This window comes from Anser anser (genome assembly GCF_964211835.1).
Source record: "Anser anser genome assembly, chromosome: 1".
NCBI lineage: Eukaryota > Metazoa > Chordata > Aves > Anseriformes > Anatidae > Anser > Anser anser.
Window position 1 is genome coordinate 59,322,897 of NC_139720.1, and position 16,501 is coordinate 59,339,397.

Sequence of the window (16,501 nt, forward strand, 5' to 3'; positions counted from 1 at the left end):
AAACACCACAACACTAATGTAGTAAGTAGAAGAGACAGTGGTGTGTCCAACTTGTCTACATTACACAGTATTCCATTTGGTGTCAAGCTAACTCAAACGAAATCTGTTAAGTATGTACAGTGATTTGTCACAGTAGGGACACAGAACAAGAGCTAAAAAGTTCAGAAATAGTAGCATTAAAGGGTAACTGTAACAGGAAAGAACTTCCACATGAAAAAATGAAGGACTACTGTAGCTGTTGGGAAAGCTACCTGAGTTAAAGGCAAGGTTACTACAGCGGAGGATAAGGATAGTCTCCCAGAGAGTTAGCCGCTTCCAGTTATTCTTCAATCCTTTAATGAAAGGAAAATCATTTTGCTCATCTCAGCTGCAATAGCTACCACTGCCTGTTCTGTAAAGTGCAGTAAAGTCATATCCAGTGCCACTGTGTTTTAAGCACATTTCAGAAAGCCTGCTACAAACCCCCACTTCTTACAACACTGCCTTTCCATTCAAGCCAGCAGGACTTCAATTCCAACACTTATTTTTAAATGCCTTATCTCATCTTTAAGATGTCAGTATTATATAACTTCCTGAATGCTTATTCCACACAAACAAGTTTGAGTAGAGCTCGTAGATGCCAGGTATACTTGGGACTGAACAGCACAGCAGATCTGTTAACACAAAACCCAGCCTTAAGCATATGCTTTTGACTGCTGTGTATTTCAGAAGTGTGGCTGTACCAGTGCGGAACAGCATGAGGACAGCAAATTCCCTGTTGGGCAAAGGACCTGAACACTCCAGACAATCCCTTTAATTCTTGAAGATGAGCTGAGCTTACTATGTAGAATTTAGAGTTATTGGTGTTTGGGAACATTTTATTTTGTACATGACAAGATTTTACACCAAGTCAGTTAAATAATACAAATTTACATTCATGAGGAATGTTTTAGAAAAGTCAACTTAAAAAAATTCTCCTCTGCCCTTAACCCCCATACCATCCCTCAACCTTTTACAGTGGAAAAAAACAAAATCTAATTCACATCCTTTCCTAGCCCCCCAATGCAGGATGGTAGGCACACGCAGTTTACAGTTCATCTTTCACATCTGTGGATTCCTGTGGAGACAGAGAATCAGAACATTGCTTTTACAAAGTGCAAAAAAAGTTACAAGAGCCATTTCAGATGAACTGAGAGACTGTTGATACTTCCCAAAGCACTAACAGAAGTGATGTAACTTTTGAAGAGACATTAAAAAAGCAAAACAAAACTTCTCAGCCCATTCAGATTTAGTTTACTATCTTTAATACTTTAAGTTACCTTTCAGGCATAGTATTAGTACTGTTAACATCCCATAACTTTGCTCCCTTATTTATTGCTATCACTGCAGGTTATACTACTCTGTAAATGCAGTAGTGATAGCATCAAAACTAGTATAATTATCTACAGTACAGTAAGTATTATTCTTCAGTGTATTCTTAGGTAATCTGATAGATAATAGTAGGCAAATACATCCCTAAAAGCTTTGTATTTTTATTAGTCTCAAGATGTAGTGTTACAGGACTCTTCCAAAAGCAGCCTAAGCAAGCAGGTCCAGTCAGGCCTTCACAGTAACTTAGAAGTTAACGTCACCGAGAAACCACAGTACTTGATAGCCAATTTGTTGAGACTATTACCCACAAGCTGTGGAAATCCAACAGGTAACAGGAAGCTCACAGCTGGGGATTTACTACTACTTTTTGCCTCGGGGCACTCATTACAATACCTTTAGCTTTATTTAGCTCTAAACCCTGAATACACCTAGTTTTTTCTTCTTACAATAAAACTTGATACAGAATAAAGATTTATTTGTGCAGTAGTTTTTTTCCCCTCCAAGAAAAGCTTGGAAAACCTTGCACTGACAACTATGGTAACAGAATGCTAAGTGAAGAAATCTGTTGTCAGGAAGCACCAGGTAAAGCTGCACATAGATGTAAGAGAAGAAAGAAGAATCAAACTTGAGACCTTACCTTCTGTGTTTCACTATCTTCAGCATCAGCATCCACCTCTTCTTCGTCTTGTTCTGCCTCCTCAGCTGCATCTTCAGGCTCTTCAGGTTCTTCCTCCACCTGTGGGAAGGTCATAAACACTTCACTATGCATTCAAAGCTTTATTTGCTTTGAATGTTTGCTAGTCAGACTAGCTAAATACAGGCTATGGTACTATCAGATCATAACACATGCTCCAGGTTACCTGAAAGAAAAACTGCATTCTCTTTTGCACTAATACACTATCATATTTTCCCTGGCAGGATAGCCAGCCTAAGTTTTTGCACAGCACTGTGGGAAGACCTATACCCAACTTATGAATTTATCCATTAGTGAAGGGGGCACATTGGTCTGTCTAGCCCCTACCTTACTCCCACAGAACCACCACTTGAAGGCAGCGGTACTTGAAAAGAGCATAATGGAAAAGCAGAATCCCACGCAACCGCAAAGAGCAGTAGCGGTGGAAGAGGATACAAGCACAAAAGGCTCATCAGCTCATCACTTTCCCAACCAGAAAGTTGGACCAGGCTCCTGAGCCCACTGCAGTATAGGAAACTAGGTACATACGCAAGTCTACCACTGCAGTTACATCTTAATAGATTTAAATATCTGCTTCTCATCAGCTACAAGTTGTTGGCAACTAACCTTTGCATCCAGGTCAATGTTTAAACTCAAACGAAGCATCCTTTCTATTCTGTCTCCGTATTCCTTGGTGTCTGGTAACATGTATCCTGATCTCAAAGTTGCAGTTTCAAACAATACCACTGCAAGATCTGAAACTGTTTTGTCATCTTCATTTTCCTAATATGGAAGCACAAAAAACCCACAAACACAGCTGTTAATTAGGCTGCACTGACAGCTTTGCAGTCAGCATTTCACTACTGTTATTAATTTACCTTGACTCGCCTCAGCATGTCTTTGATCAGTGGATGTCTGGGGTTTATTTCAAATGTCTTCTTTTGGCTAGCATAGTAACTGGAAAGAATAAAAGAAATAGAAGTCACATCAGTAAGTTTTGATGGATGGGACCCAGGTACCCTTTTAAACCCAAGAACACTGACTGTAACCTTGTTACTGTGGGTATCTCCCCCCCTCCCTCCCTGCTTCACTATTAGTGAGCCTCTAAAAAACACAAGTTATTGTGATAGTTCACCTTATGTCACCGAATGACAGATGCAAATACTACTGATGAGTATTGCTCAGTAAGCAGAGTTTTACCTACCAGGCTTTGAAACAATGACTGTTATAGAGATTGCAACTTATTTATGAATGACCTTAAACTACACAGGATCATTTGAACCACATGGAAGCTTCTTGTGCCCATACCAACCAAGGATTATCAAATACATTTCACATTTGCTGCTAACTGAAAGCTTACTTTGTAGATATGTCCTTCCCAGTTTGGTAAGCTTGAGCTTTCATGATTCTTTCCATGTTACCAGACCATCCATACTGACTAGCCACAAGTGCACATGGAGACTGGGTTAAACGTTGAGAGAGCACAGCTTTTTCAATCTGTAGAAAAAAGCCTTGAAATTAGTTCACAGAACAACTCAAACTGAGTTAAACAGCTCAAATATGCTACCACATGGCCACTTCAGTATTTTATGAAAGCTCTAAAGTGACATTCTAACTCACTGCCCTCCTGAAGTAAAGGTGTTAAAACATTTCTTAATCCATAGAAGAACAGACCAAAAAGTTATGGTCAGCTCTACGTCCCCAGAATTCGCAAGGCTTTGTATGAACTAGAGCAGCATTTACAAGTAAGCATTAAATATCTGTAACCTTGTCCTTCAGAGCTTTGTCTTTCATCCAGTTCAAGAGTGGTTCAAATTCCTTTTCCAAGGCTTCTCGACTCTCCTTAGATTTTTCACTTTCTTCGAACTTAACTCCTTCTTTTGCTACATTCTGAAACCTCTTGCCATCAAATTCTGGCAGAGCTTGAATACAGTACTCATCTACAGGTTCAGTCAGATAGATCACTTCATAGCCCTTTTTCAGGAGACGTTCAACAAATGGTGATGACTCAGCCTATAATGAGGACAGACCAAGATACGAGTTTAACATTGTTGATACCAGCAGCTATTGAAAATTGTAGTGCTCTTTGATAAGTGTTAACACAAGGAGAACTGAACTGCAGTAGTAACAGGACCATAGCTATGTCATACTTTACAAGAAGTAAAAGCAGTTCACAATGTTTATTGTGCCATAAAACCATAGCAGTAACATTTCTTTCCTTCCCCGCTCACTTACCTCCTTTCTGCTGGCACCTGCCATGAAATATATTTTGTCTTGTTTCTCTTTCATTCTTTCCACATACTGGTCAAGGCTTGTAAGGTTACTTTCATGATGAGAAGACTGGAAGCGAAGAAGTTTAGCCAGTCGTGTACGATTGGAGTGATCCTCAATAACTCCAAGCTTGACATTAGTACCAAACTCTTTCCAGAATGTGTCATTGTATTTTTCTTCTGCAATTTTCTTGATCATATCAAGAGTTTTACGAACAAGTTTCTTTCTGATCACCTAGAAAAAGCAGTAATACAAAGTTACAGCAACGTGCAGATGAAAGATCCCTCAATTCAGCCTCACTGCAAAGAACGGGTTCTGGACACTGAAGTGTTCTGACTTGAAGTAAACAAAAGTGGTCTGAAAACTGCAGTGCTTGGTGACCAATACTTTACTTCCACACTCCTAACAATATTTAAAACAGTTAAATCGAGCCATTTATCGTCTAAATTTTGCTATTCATCTACTTATTCACTTTGAATGTGCCCCTGATTAAAAATTTACGACCAACTATCTTACCTTTAACAATTTATGCTGCTGAAGTGTTTCACGAGATACATTCAAAGGAAGATCATCAGAATCCACCTAATTGAAGAAGAAATTTTGTAAGTATAGCTAGCAGCTTTTGGAAATAAAGATTAAGTCTTACTTACATTTTTCTTTTTTTTTTTTAATACTTACAACACCTTTAACAAAGTTAAGATATTTGGGCATCATGTCGTGGAAGTCATCAGTGATGAACACTCTTCGAACATACAGCTGAATTACAAGAAGAACAATGATCAGATTATGGATTATTATTTTTAAACAGAGAACTACAGCAATAATCACTTGCTTGTCTTACCTTAATGAAATCACTTTTTTTAGATCCATATTCATCGAACAAGCCACGTGGAGCAGAATTAGGAACAAACAAGATTGATTTGAAAGTTACTTCCCCTTCGGCAGTGAAGTGGATGTAAGCCATTGGATCATCATGTTCCTGTGAAGTGAAGTTTTCTTTAAGTCTATGTTGAGTAAGTATTGGCAAGTCAGTTCTTCTATTTATAACATGAATTTGCAAGTTATTACACAATTAAACTATCTAACCATGCTTTATGGAACCAAACGTTTGAGATTTGTTCCAGATTCTACTGAGTTACTCACACAAGTTATCTTCTAAGAACTACTAGATGCTTTCCTTTTTTAAAGCCAAGCAAGGTGATTCTGATGCACAGAACGATACCCTTAAGTCATGTTACACTGTGTTTACAAGTAAAGACAACATTGTTTCTACAAAGCCCCATTTCCTTCATTCTTCTATGGTGTACAACACAAACACAGCCACTCTTAAACTACATGAAATTTCCCTGTCAGTTAGTTAAATTCATCAGTAAACTTCACAGGAGCTCAAACGTTACCTCCCTACCTAGGCCACCTGCCAGTTGCGTGGCATTATCTTCTCTCTGGAAGGGAGAGCAGCTCCTAGCTGAGATGCTACACCTCAGAAAATCTGCAGTTCAGTCCACCTACTGACAACAATTCATTCTTCAGAATGAAGCACCCAGTGCTGCTTACACAGTAAGAAATACTACAGCAAGCCTACTGCTTTGGAACAATTTTGAAGCTTACAGCTTACCTTGGAAAAGGTTTTGTAAAAAGCTTTGTATTCATCCTCTTCAACTTCTTTAGACGGTCTCTGCCAGATTGGTTTTATGTCATTCATGAGCTCCCAATCCCAGACAGTCTTTTCAACCTAGGTATGTAAACACAGGAATAAAGATGCATTCTTTAATTCAGGTTTTGAGTCAATTAAAGAAACTCCACTGAGCCTAAAGCCCTAAAATATCACTAGAAAAGTTACATATTTCTAATCTACAAACTAAATTAGACAGTGGCCTGGATAACGTCACTCAAGCGTATGTATTAGCAATAAACACATGGCAAAAAAAAGCAAGTCCACGCTTCAGTGTACCCTGTGCACATTTCACATTCACTGAAGTGTTGTGATTACTCTTCTTCTGCCACTCTGAAAAAAAGCTTCCCAGCAAAGACTATGTTCAATTTAAACCTGTCAGTGTCAGTTTACTTAATCCAGCATCACTTTGAGAAGTTCACTCTGTAAACCTCCCTGCCTGTAGTAAGCTCGCGGGGCTCCCTGCCTGTAGTAAGCTCGCGGGGCTCCCTGCCTGTAGTAAGCTCGCGGGGCTCCCTGCCTGTAGTAAGCTCGCGGGGCTCCCTGCCTGTAGTAAGCTCGCGGGGCTCCCTGCCTGTAGTAAGCTCGCGGGGCTCCCTGCCTGTAGTAAGCTCGCGGGGCTCCCTGCCTGTAGTAAGCTCGCGGGGCTCCCTGCCTGTAGTAAGCTCGCGGGGCTCCCTGCCTGTAGTAAGCTCGCGGGGCTCCCTGCCTGTAGTAAGCTCGCGGGGCTCCCTGCCTGTAGTAAGCTCGCGGGGCTCCCTGCCTGTAGTAAGCTCGCGGGGCTCCCTGCCTGTAGTAAGCTCGCGGGGCTCCCTGCCTGTAGTAAGCTCGCGGGGCTCCCTGCCTGTAGTAAGCTCGCGGGGCTCCCTGCCTGTAGTAAGCTCGCGGGGCTCCCTGCCTGTAGTAAGCTCGCGGGGCTCCCTGCCTGTAGTAAGCTCGCGGGGCTCCCTGCCTGTAGTAAGCTCGCGGGGCTCCCTGCCTGTAGTAAGCTCGCGGGGCTCCCTGCCTGTAGTAAGCTCGCGGGGCTCCCTGCCTGTAGTAAGCTCGCGGGGCTCCCTGCCTGTAGTAAGCTCGCGGGGCTCCCTGCCTGTAGTAAGCTCGCGGGGCTCCCTGCCTGTAGTAAGCTCGCGGGGCTCCCTGCCTGTAGTAAGCTCGCGGGGCTCCCTGCCTGTAGTAAGCTCGCGGGGCTCCCTGCCTGTAGTAAGCTCGCGGGGCTCCCTGCCTCAAAAGGCTATGGTTAGACATTCACCTTATTTCAAGAACATCTTATTTACCATCTTACAAGGTGTCTAACTCCAGTTGTTGAACAGGACTGTTTGAAAACACCTCTAGATGACAATGAAAACTGCTGAAGTATCTGACACGACTTAAAAGACCTCACCTAGTCTGAAAAAGCTTACCTTCTTCGTTTTTGGTTTCTTCTCCTCCTCCTCTTCTTCAACTGCAGCTTCATCATCATCTGTTTCTTCTTTCTCCTTTGCTTCCTCTTCTTCTATAGGTTCTTCAACAGTCTCTGTCTAAGTAGACAATTCAAAGTGGTGTTTAGACTATTTACTAGGAGTACCTGCTAGGTAACTATTCTCTCAAATGGCCTAAATCACCCAAGTTAAAACAGTGCTGAGAGATTGATTGCCTGTTACAAGCATTTCCCCACAGATAGGTAGATACGTTTTTTCAGTCACATTTTTTATGACCACATGCTATCCTTTGCTACTCTGGGAGGCCACTGTACTCAAATTTTAAGATCTTCATAGCTTTACATTTTACCTTTAACAAAACACCAACTTTGATCAGATTGGGTGACGTCAAGTTAGTGCTACACCAAGAAAACGTTGCAAGAACAATCCTTGAAGTTCAAATGCTGCCCACTATTGAGAAGGACACCTAACCATGCTTAGGAGCTTACCAAAGCTTCCAGATACCAATCAAAGCATGTGAAATAAAGATTGTTTCCTAATATTTTGCAGTTTTGCTTCTTTGGGTAAAAAAATTGAGTTCTTAAAACCAAGCTCCTTCAAAGTTTGTGATCTTAGCACAAATTCATGCCTTGAGTGGTAAGTAGCTAGCAAAATACTAGCCAGTTCTTCCTTTCCACTGAATCTAAGTAGCCAAAAACAGTAAAAGTTTAGAAAGTTAGACTAGTAAAAATTCTAGACTATGCCCTCCCTTCTTGAAATATCTGGCCCTTGAAAGACCATGAACTATGAAATACAGCTCAGTGTACAATGCTCTGTTAAATACACTTACCTTGCTGCTCCACACATATATGGGGAAGTTTATGAATTGTGAGTATTTCTTGACGAGGTTTTTAACAGTATCCAACTCAAGATAATCAGATGCTTCTTCCTTCAAGACAAGGCTAAAAGAAAATACAGGAGTAAGTGTTGGACTAGTAGTTTAAAATTGTTTTACTGGAGTAGACTCATCTTTCCACTGTTGCAGCTCTAGGGACCCAGAATTATTCAACTGCAGCTCAACTAGCAAATGCTCAGGTATCTCCTCAAAAATACAATCTCTATTAAAACTACTTAAATCATATGGAAAACCACCTTTTTTTTTTTTTAAAAATGGGGTCATAACACATCTGTAAATCTAAACAAAAACCTCTCATCAACAGTGATCAGGACACTTTGATGCACTGTGACAGCATTTGGACCCAGAGGGCCAAGACAAACATTTTCCTGCCAATGAAGGTCATTGTCACACCAATGCCCTACCTTTCAGTAGTAAGGAGTCCTGAGAAATGACTGAAGGGCTCCTCTAAAGCCCAGATCAAAGAAATTTATGTGCACATGAAAGTGGAAAAAAATAGGGCTGTCAAACTACATCTAACTTCAAAGTCACATCAGGCCAGTCTGACTGGTGTATTAACAATCACCTGTTTCCAAGAGAAGGCTCTACAACCCTGTAGACATTTTGTTGTACCACAACTGCATCGAGAAACTGAATGAATCTACAGGCTGATGAAGCCTGAAATTGCTTGCCAACAGTTAGTTGTCAGTATGCCCATTGTTTTTTTCATTCATCTAACAGAATAAAGAACTGCGTTACTACATTACCAGTCCACATTCTGCATGCAGTTAATAGTTTGGACGTTTCTGTTAAACTGAAAACATCCATACTTCAAGAATCAAACACCACATGTAGTCGCAATGCCAAGGTCATCCACATATTCCAGTGAAAAATTTATCTACAAACCATTTATTTTTTCCAAGGAAACTTAGTACTTACGTTATGGTTGTGCCACGTCCTAAAGTGTTTCCTCTTGGGTCATCAATCACAGAGAATTCGTTTGAATCTGACTCCCAGATGTGCTGAGTATCATTGTTGTGTTTTGATGTGACAATAACTCTGTCTGCTACTAAGAAAGCAGAATAAAAGCCAACACCAAACTGGCCAATTAACTCAGATGTTGACTGGCTATCATCCTGCATTTCAGTCATCTTGTTTAAGAATTCACTTGTACCAGACTTGGCAATGGTACCCAGGTTTTTAATCAACTCCTCTTTTGTCATGCCAATACCCGTATCGGTAACATGAAGCATGTTCTTCTCTTTGTCACACTAAAAAAAAAAGAAAAAGATTAAGTTTGACTTTATTTTAAATCTCACTACCTAATACACTTATCATGGAAGAGTGTTAAGGAGACTTGGTCCTAACGTAATCCTAATTTGTATTTGCATCAGTACTGGGCAATAAATTGAATAACATAATGATGCACTGTCTTCTTACATTCCTGCCACTGCTCTTCAGTAAGAGACAATGTATCTAGCATTTCTTACCTTGATTTTTACAGTGAGCTCCTCATTACCAGCAAGAGCATTTTCATCAGTCAAGGATATTAACCGTATCTTATCTAAAGCATCCGAAGCATTTGAAATAAGTTCTCTCAGGAAAATCTGAAACAGAATCCAGCTGTCAGGAATTCAAGAATACAGATGAACAGTTCTAGCACGTTCTACTGACACAGGTACTAACCTCTTTATTTTTATATAAAGAATTGATGATAAGTTTCATCATTCTATTAACTTCTGCTTGAAATGCAAACTTCTCAGATTTTTCTCTGATTTCTTTGATCTGGGATGCATTTAGGCCATCTAGCTGGATAGCTTCTTCCTCTCTGTAAGGATAATGAAAAACTGTCAAATAACCTTGCCTAAGTATGGTTTCCACTAATTGTCTAGCAACCACAGCAATGGTCTAATTAGAGAAACAGTAACTTTTAACCACTGACACTGATAGCCCAAATGTGGTGATCAAATGACATTTGCGAGACTTGCTATCATCAAGTGCATAGCCACAATCTAAAATGCAAGTGACAATCCATGATTGCAAGTAAGACTATTTTATTATGAAGTTGAGGGACAAACAGAGGTATATTACAGCTACTGCAATGCTCAACGTGAGGTATATTTCAAAGGATTTGAAGCAATTCGTCGGTGTAGAGCTATTCAACCAGTGGGCACTAACCTCCACAATTTACCACATGCAGTTACGTGCAAAAATAACCCCCATTTATTTATTGCTCCTTACAGAACTGACAATACTGGACAAAAACAAGTTAAATACTTCTGAGCCCAAGTTCTCAGTCTCACCTCCATATAAAAGGCAACAATCTTCTTTTGATATATTTTATTTTTAACATCTGACTAGGTTTCTTTTTGCATGTTACTCCCCCACACCCCAACCTCTGCCATTTTAAGCATTACTGATACTAAAATTGATTTTTTGAAAAGCAACAGAACCTCCTGATGCTTTAAAGGCTGCTTACCCAGCACCCCACCTACTAACCTCTGAACAACTTCATCGTCAGTCCGGGACCCTTCCCTGCTTTTACCCAAGTCATCCTCCACGGTTGCATCCACATCCACCTCCTCAGCGCTAACGGACGCTGGACAGAAAGAGACAGGCAGCAAGCTGAGCCCCCCCGGTGTGTCGCTACCCAAATTGTCGGCTCCCCCCCCCCCGCCCCAAACCCATGCCCCCCCAACCTCCCACACGCCCCCCGCCCACCTCCTGGGGCGGAATAAAGCCCAGAAACGAAGGGAGGAGCCCCCCACCCCCCGGGAGCGTGCCCAGCGCCCCTCTCCCCCTCACTTCTCGCCGAGCGGGTGCCCCCAGCCCCCCCCCCCGCCCCCTCCCCTCAGCCTCCGCCGCCAGAAGGTTCCAGAATGCGGCCGGCGGGGGGTGTGTGTGTGGGGGGGCACTCACCGGCCAGCAGAAGCGCGCAGGCCAAAGCGAGCGCCCAGGCCGACCTCATGGCGACACGGGCCGCGGTGGCAGAGAAGAGCGCGGCCCTGCCCTACCGGTCCCTCACGTAACCGGCCCCGCCGCCGCCGATCGCGCTGGCGCAGCCGCGGCCCTCCCCCTCCGCCTTATCAACGGCGCCCCTCCGCAGCGCGAGGGGGGCTCCCGGCGGCCGGCCAATCGCGGCGCCCCACGCCAAACACGCGGCCAATGGCGAGCCGGCGGGGGCGGGGCGCGAAGCCGCGGCCGCCAATCCCGGCTTTCCATGTGCGGTTTCCTGCGGACGGAGCGTGGCCGGCGTCGGTTGGCCGGCCGCAACGCCGCCCGGCCAATCGTTTGGGCAGAGGGGCTTAAGGGGCGGGGCCGGCGGCTCTTTTTCGACCAATCAGGCGTCGATGCTTGGCGCCCCGGCCGCGTGGGGCGCGTCCGCGTCCGGCAGCGGTGCGGCGGGTCCCCGCGTGGGCAGCGCGGCCCCGACGGCTTCCGGGGGCACCCGGGATGTTTACCGGGGACACGGTTGCCGCGGCAACGGGCGCTTCCGGTCGTGGCGGCGCCGGCGGGCCTCTCCCGTCAGCCCCGAGGGCCTCCTCTTCCGCCCCCTGCTGCTGGCGGGTGCGCGTGCGCGGTTGCGCCGCGCGGCATGCTGGGAGTTGTAGTCCTGGGTGGGGAGGGGGAGGAAGTCGCCCCCTGGCGGCGCAGCGCGGGGCGGGCCGCCATTACGGGGCCCGGCGGCGGGCTTGTGATGGCCTCGGCCCCCCCCCTCCTGCCTCACGCGGCCTTGAGGGGACAGTGTTCGTGGGGGTCACGGAGCCCTAGAGTCACTGAGAAAACAAAAAACAAACACAAACAAACAAAATAAAAACTTGTAAAAGACCTTCATGATCCTTCTGTCCAACTGCCCACCCACCACCACAAACCAACCACCGATCTGTGTCCCTAAGCACCACATCCACACGTCTCCTGAATATCCCCAGGGTTGGCAACTCCACCGCCTCCATGGCAGCCTGTTCCGATCCCTGACCACCCTTTCCGTGAAAAAATTCCTCCCGATACCCAATTTAAACCTCCCTGGTACAAAAAGCAAGCTGCAATAAAACGAGCTGGGCGCTTAGCGGCTCCCCGTGTTTTCTGGCTTTCTAGTGCTCATCACAACAACCACCCTCGAGAGGGCTTATTCTGACTCCTTAGTCTGCCCTTGGGGCTGTTGTTTATTTATAATGTCCCGCCTCGCCAGAGTTGCCAGGTTATCCTGTTTGCCCTGGCTCCAGAAAATCACGTCTGAAAATTACGTGCAGTTTTCCAAGTGGCCATGGTGATGAGTGTGGTTGGAAGAAGGACATCATTATCAGCTCGAGGCCGAGAGCGTTGGTTCCCTTCCTGCCTGGGGATCCCTGCCCGCTGCAGTGCTGATGGTGCCTGCCTCAGCTGCCGCCACGAGTGGCTGACGTGGGGGGACCCACGAGCATGCACATACCCAGCTCCTGCGGTGACAATGACAGAGAATTGAATGTGAAAATCAGCTAGAGTTTGTGAATTTGAGTAAAAGTAGGCCCCATGTTCAGAAGGCTGGATATTCCCATCCCTGACAGCTGACAAGTAATCAAATCTAATGCACCTATATTTGTATGTTAATAAGATACTTGAAGTGTCAAAGCCTCACTTTGCTTTCCTGAGAAAGTTACTCTGCCAAAATGTATGTCAGAATGACTAGGAAAATATGTCCAGGAGGATTCAGTGTCAGGATTATATGTAAAAATCTGACAGGTTTTCATGAAGGCCTATTTGAACTCAGAGAATTATTTTACAAATACTTAATTGGAAGTACAGTTTTGTCACTCTCAAATGGACAAAGTTTGTCTTTTCTAAAACTCACCTATAAGCAGTTTCAGGATTTAATTTCCTAATAATGTGTATGTTCCTAGAGGGAGGTATGTTGCTCAGTGACTGCATAGGCATTTAATGTCCGTGCATATTTGCAGAGTAAACTTATCTCCAACTTGTAGAACTCTTGCCTTAACATGTTTTGTGACAGTTTTGTTATAGTAGTTATTTTCTTGGCAGTGGGAAAATGTAATGCTTCATTGCATTCTTTTTGAACTTTGGCAGCTGGAGTAGCAGAAATGCAAACCAATTCTGTTGTTGACTATGTTAAACCAACAGAGATTTTAGATTAAGTTTGTTGAAATCCAAATCTTGTTGATTACTTTACTCTTATTATTATACAGTGCAGACTTTTATTTTTATTTTTTTACTTTTTGAAGGAGACATGAAATCTGATAAATCTCTGTTTCTATTTTATGCTTCAAATTTAGAGGTCAAGACTAGCCTTGTTTGCTGCATATAGATTACACTGTTTGCTTTCTTTAAAGCCCAGTTGTATTACCCAGCACAAAAGTGATAGGTGAGAATGAGGCAGCTGTGTACTTACACTCTCTCAAAGAAAGTTTCGCCTCTTTACAAGGAGGTTGGCAATTGAAGAAAATAACTTTGAATATTAAACTTCTAAAAATTGTTTATTGTAGCTATTTTAAAGCTAGGAACATATCATAAAGTATTGCGGTGAATGTTTTAAGCAAATCTCAGAATTTCCACTTAAATTTAATTCATTCTTAATTTTTGCTTAAGAAGAATCAAAGGAGTTTTAAAAATCTTAGTTGCGCTGACTACTGCTGATATTCAGAAGTCTGAATATCGCCTTTCAGCTTTTAATACCAAAGTAAAGGTGTAACTGCTAAGAGCTCATAGTGCTTCAGGATGAGAACTTAGCTACATGAAAGGTCCTGTAAAGCAATTCTATACACTTTTGATTGTGTGTATAATGATTGAAAGTGTATTTAAGTGCTGTATTTACTCTTTTAACTAAAAACGTGAGGGCATGTGGTGATAAGAGAAACACGGTACAGGTAACGTGTTTTTCCTTGCAAACAGTAGAGCAAACCTCTCCAGTGCTCTGAGTGCAACCTTATCAGCTCACCCACCTGTCCCAGGAGAAGCCTGCTCATTGAAGCATGCCACATGATTCCAACTATAAGCTGCAACTAACAAGAAGTGTTACCTTGCCAGAAATAGCTGTAGAGATAAACTGAGGAGTTCAGATGACCCAACTTTGGTTTAACCAGCTAAATTAGCCAACTAATCTTCCTAGGCTCTATCTGTAAAAAAGACACAGTTCTTCTCTCACTGTACTGGCTCTGGCATATGTCAGACTCATTGCTGAGCTGATTAAATTCTCCAGCCCAGCAAAATAGTCCGTAATTAAATCAGCTTATATCAGATCTAGCACACACCAGATTAGAGCATGGTAAAGAGCAGGAGTTTATGGCTAGGAGAAGGTGATATCCCTCTTTTGATGGTGGTGAGCTGAGCCACCACTTTTAGAAGCCTTGTAACTTAATGTACAGACGTGTTCATGTGTGCAAGTATAAGGAAACCATAAAAGTAAACACTGAGTTTGCATTGTAAGCATGTTGCCTCTTTTAATACAAAGTAAAACTGAAATCTGTAACTGATGCAACCTCTGCTTCAGGGACTAAATATTGTACATACAAAACAAACTGAAGACATCCACATATTTAAGATGCTATACAGTTTTGGGGACTAAAGCAAAAAGTACTGCTATTAATCAGCTTTTCAAGCTGATTATTCAGATATTAGAAAATAAAAAGAGTAACTACATACAGGCAAGATTAAAATACTTCTGTCTATAAACATTGACATCTTTACTAAATGCTTATGCTATGAATTATTCTTATCTGCTGTCTTTTTATCAAGAAATTCTGTTGAACAAATTACCATGTTCTGACTTCAGCCTTCTTCTAGTTAGGAGAAATACATCTTTTACCCACTACCTACTTAGTCTCAGAATTATTGATCTCCACCAAAGAGGGCTTTCACCCCTGCTCTAGTTTTAAGAGCACAGAATCCTAACTAGAAGGGTAACTCTTTCCTTCCTGTACAGTGAAAGGCTACTCAACCAAATATTCTACATCTTCATATACAAACATCTTTAGGCCTGTTTCTTTGAATCTTTTCAAACCATGAGCTGTAGTGAGCATCTTCCTTACCCTGGAGGTTGAATTGAAAGGGGAACACTTGTCCTGATAAAACTAACACTGTATGTGTCCATGACGCCAACAAATGCAACAAGAACAGTTCTAGGAAAAGCAGTGTTTTCCCTGAGCTCTGGCAATGGATGATGACGGTGGGCTGCTATCCAAAGAGTTGCTTGCTTGGCTGCAGCAGGGGTCAGAGTCCTGGATCCAGTTAGGCACAAGCCTGCTTTCCACTCCTCTTCCCCACTGAGCATGGCAAAATGCTCTGCAACTATAAAACTTGCTTGTCAATGCACGGCTCACCCTTAATAATGACACTAAATTGGAATGCTGCAGTGACCACACCCTGGCTGAATTTGTGATCTCAAGTAATATGGGCCAGGCAAAAAAGCAAAGTCTTGGCAAAAAAGCAAAAGGACCTTGTACACTAGAGGACCAAACTTCCAGCTCTTTAAAGAATTAGGGGATCAGATCCCCTTTGAATCTGTCTTTAGGGAAAGAGGAACTGATCAGACCTGGAAACTCCTTAAGAACACTTTCCTTAGAGCTCAAGAGCTCTCCATCCCTGTGTGTAAGAAATCAAGCAGGGAAGGCAAGCAAACAGGAAGGCTGAGCAAGGGCCTGGTGGTCAAACTGAGGCAAAAGGAGGAAATGCACAGGCAGTGGAAGCAGGGACATAGGGCCTGGGAAGAGTACGGGGATGCCGTCTGGATGTGCAGGGATGGGATCGGGAAAGCCAAGGCACAGATAGAACTGAACTTGGCAAGGGATGCAAAGAATAACAAGAAGGGATTCTACAGGTTCATTGGCCAGAAAAGAAAGGCCAAGGAGAGTGTGCCCCCTCTGAAAAATGATAAGGGAGAGCTGGTAACAACAGACATGGAGGAGGCTGAGGTACTCAACAAGTTCTTTGCCTCAGTCTTCACAGACATTCAGTCTTCCCAGGTCTCTCCAGTCCCTGAACCTCTAGGCAGGGGCTGGGGGAGCAAAATCCCTCCCACTGTAAGCAAAGAGCAGGTTTGAGACCACCTGATGAAACTGAACAAGTCTAAGTCTATGGGGCCCAATGCCGTGCATCTCAGGGTCCTGAGGGAACTGGCTGATGGAGTTGCCAAGTCACTCTCTATCATATCTAAAAAGTCCTGGCAGTCAGATGAAGTCCCTGGTGACTGGAAAAAGGGAAACATCACTCCATTTTTAAGAATGGAGAAAGGAGAACCTGCGGAACTACAGACC

At 43.4% G+C, this 16,501-nt stretch overlaps 1 protein-coding gene across 1 annotated transcript; it reads right to left on the reverse strand.

Moving 5' to 3' along the window:
• Window positions 1-839: 839 nt before the first annotated feature.
• On the reverse strand, window positions 840-11,392 carry HSP90B1 (heat shock protein 90 beta family member 1). Its single transcript, XM_083812066.1, has 18 exons — window positions 11,178-11,392; window positions 10,758-10,857; window positions 9,945-10,086; window positions 9,749-9,865; window positions 9,198-9,529; window positions 8,214-8,325; window positions 7,367-7,483; window positions 5,910-6,026; window positions 5,136-5,273; window positions 4,973-5,050; window positions 4,811-4,876; window positions 4,259-4,528; window positions 3,791-4,036; window positions 3,384-3,520; window positions 2,902-2,980; window positions 2,651-2,806; window positions 1,988-2,086; window positions 840-1,096 (listed from the first exon to the last, which is right to left on the reverse strand). The coding sequence occupies exons 1-18, from the start codon at window positions 11,224-11,226 to the stop codon at window positions 1,067-1,069; spliced, it is 2,385 nt and encodes a 794-aa protein (XP_083668192.1). The 5' UTR covers window positions 11,227-11,392; the 3' UTR covers window positions 840-1,066.
• Between the last annotated feature and the right edge of the window lie 5,109 nt (window positions 11,393-16,501).